This window comes from Penaeus chinensis, chromosome 33 (genome assembly GCF_019202785.1).
Source record: "Penaeus chinensis breed Huanghai No. 1 chromosome 33, ASM1920278v2, whole genome shotgun sequence".
In the NCBI taxonomy this organism is placed as follows: domain Eukaryota; kingdom Metazoa; phylum Arthropoda; class Malacostraca; order Decapoda; family Penaeidae; genus Penaeus; species Penaeus chinensis.
The window spans coordinates 2,179,472-2,181,971 of record NC_061851.1 but is presented as its reverse complement, the minus strand read 5'-3'; the positions used below and the strand labels follow the sequence as shown (position 1 = coordinate 2,181,971).

At 42.2% G+C, this 2,500-nt stretch overlaps 2 protein-coding genes across 2 annotated transcripts in view; one reads left to right on the top strand and one right to left on the bottom strand.

Moving 5' to 3' along the window:
* Window positions 1-2,350, top strand: part of LOC125043381 (antifreeze protein Maxi-like) — a 12,525-nt gene extending 10,175 nt beyond the window's left edge. Inside the window, exon 2 of the mRNA XM_047639476.1 lies at window positions 698-2,350. Within this exon, the coding sequence (XP_047495432.1) occupies window positions 948-1,376 (429 nt within the window). The 5' untranslated portion in view covers window positions 698-947 and the 3' untranslated portion in view covers window positions 1,377-2,350. The remainder of the gene's footprint in view (window positions 1-697) is intronic.
* LOC125043379 overlaps window positions 1-2,500 on the bottom strand; it is a 672,402-nt gene that overhangs the window by 332,086 nt on the left and 337,816 nt on the right. The gene's annotated exons all lie outside the window — the stretch shown is intronic.

Genomic DNA, 2,500 nt, shown 5'->3' with positions numbered 1-2,500 from the left:
TACACATATACATATATATACATATATACACGCACACGTGTGTATGAGTGTGTGCGTACACGTGTGTGCGTGTGTGAGTGTGCGTTTGTGTGTGTGTATATATATGTATGTATACATATATACATTCATACATATGTGTCTATCTATATACATACACATATATACATATAAACACGTATGAACATACACACGGACACATACATATAAATACCAACCTACATGCATACATACATACATACATTTTATTTGAATATAATGTTATCCTCCTTATACATATATCCCCCTTCTGATACATTTCCGCATGTGTATATATGTATATATAAATATATATATATATATATATATATATATATATAACTATATGTGTGTCTATATATAATATATATACAAAGTGTATATATATAATATATATATAATATATATATATATATATATATATATATATGTACATATTGTGTATATATACATACAGACATATATACTATATATATATATATATATATGTATGTATGTATATGTATATGTATATATATACTGTATATACATATACATATATGTAGTGTATATATACACATATATATACACTATATATGTACTGTATACACTGTATATATGTGTATATGTGTGTGTGGCCGAGAGGAACTTCCCTGCTCGTCAGCTTTGATCCGACCTTCATGCATTTCCCTCTCTGTTGCAGGTAAGACTAGCATCCGGAAGGGAGCGCCAAGGGAAGTAAAGGGAGACCACTGACCAAGCGGGGAAGCCAATCACCGCGAACAGGTTAAAACTGCAGTTAGAGTAAGAGACCAGGTAGAGGCTCGAGCGCTGGCTGGCCTGTCATGGTCCGAAGGCGATCGTGAGGTGGAGTCGGCTGGAGTCCGGGCGGCGGGCGCGAGGAGCCGAGTGAGCGAGGCCGAGCGAGCCGCGACCCGAGGCGGAGGACGTGGATGGTGTGCGGGTGCCCGAGCGTGTCGGCACGGACTGGCCAGGCGGACCGAGTTGTGTGTCAGTGGATGGCAGTGTCAGCCCCTGGAGTGGTGATGTGTTCCCAGGGCCACATGCTCTTGTCCGCCGCCGCCGCCGCTGCCGCCACCGCTACAGCCACCGCCACCACTAACGTTGCCGCTGCCGCCTCTGTAACCAACGCCGCTGCCACCATCTCCTGCATCACCAGCACTGCCATCGCCAACGTCACTGCTACCGCTGCTGCCACCGCCAGAATCACTACTACCGCCGTCGCCGCCACCTTGCCAATCGTCGCCGTATATACATTTCTCGCTGCCAACACTGCCACCAAAAGCAGCATTGTGGGCGCGGTGGTAGAGCGGGCGGTGAGGTTATCGCTGGTGTTATCTTGCGTCTTCACCACATCTTGAGGCCGAGAAGGGGAGGGACTCGTCGAGACCGCCACTAGGAGTATATCTTTCATTGCCAACTAGCTGCTAAGGTGTTTGTAAATATACTAGTATACTAACGCTACAACTACTACCACTATCACAACTACTACCACAGCTGTTATTATTATCGATATCATTTATTATTATTATCTTTATTATCTTTATTATCTTTATTATCTTTATTATCTTTATTATCTTCTCTGTAACTCTCATCAGTACTGCTATTACTTTAACAAGTAGAGACAGGCAATTTTCTAATTTTCTACTGCAACTTTTTCATAAGCTGTTGGAATGTGATTACTAAGTGCCCTCTATGAAGTGCCTGTATCTTATTGCATTCATGATTCTCCCTTGTTTGTAATGCCTAAGTGAACTCGGTAGAATTATTTTCGGAAAGGAAAGAGGAAAAGGAAAGGGAAAGAGAGAAAGAAAGCAAAGAGATACCTCGGGTGAGCTTCGGTGTTTCCATGCGGTCACGGAAAGAGAATTTCGCCCCGGCAGGACCAGCGGCCTGTCGCCTGTGTGCCATGGTGTAGTGATTGCTGTGACTTTCGAGTTAACCCCGCCCCTCTGGAAAGGTCTTGGTTCATTCTTTTTATCAGCTTTTTTGAGTTCTTACGTTGATTGTGTTCTTTGTCATAGTTCTTTGACGATATTATTATAGACTCTCCAAGTAGCCACTCTTGTGTTCAGCCTCAGCACCTTCCTAACCGATAGTCTGTGGAAAATGTACGCATGAACGCAAATGAAACTTTTATGAGGACATCAGTTTTTGTGTGACGAGTTAAATTCATTACTAAAGTATAGAAAGATATTAAAATTCTCCCTTAGGAAAAAAGAAGAAGTGAGAATTGGATTTTCGTATCCCACTGTCATTTGAATGCAGAAGAGAAGAAAGAAAATTATAGAGAAAAAAACCGAGTAAATAAATCGCGGAAGATTAAAAAAAAAAAGCCGACATTCTCAGTGGATGAGAGTTTCTCGCGGATCAGACGGCGTGCCTGTGAAGTTAGCTGGAACTGAGAAGGAGACGAGAGTAAGCAAGACCAGCGGTTCGGCGGAAAGAAAATCGGAAATTATTACGAAAGGGTGCAAGCGGAAAG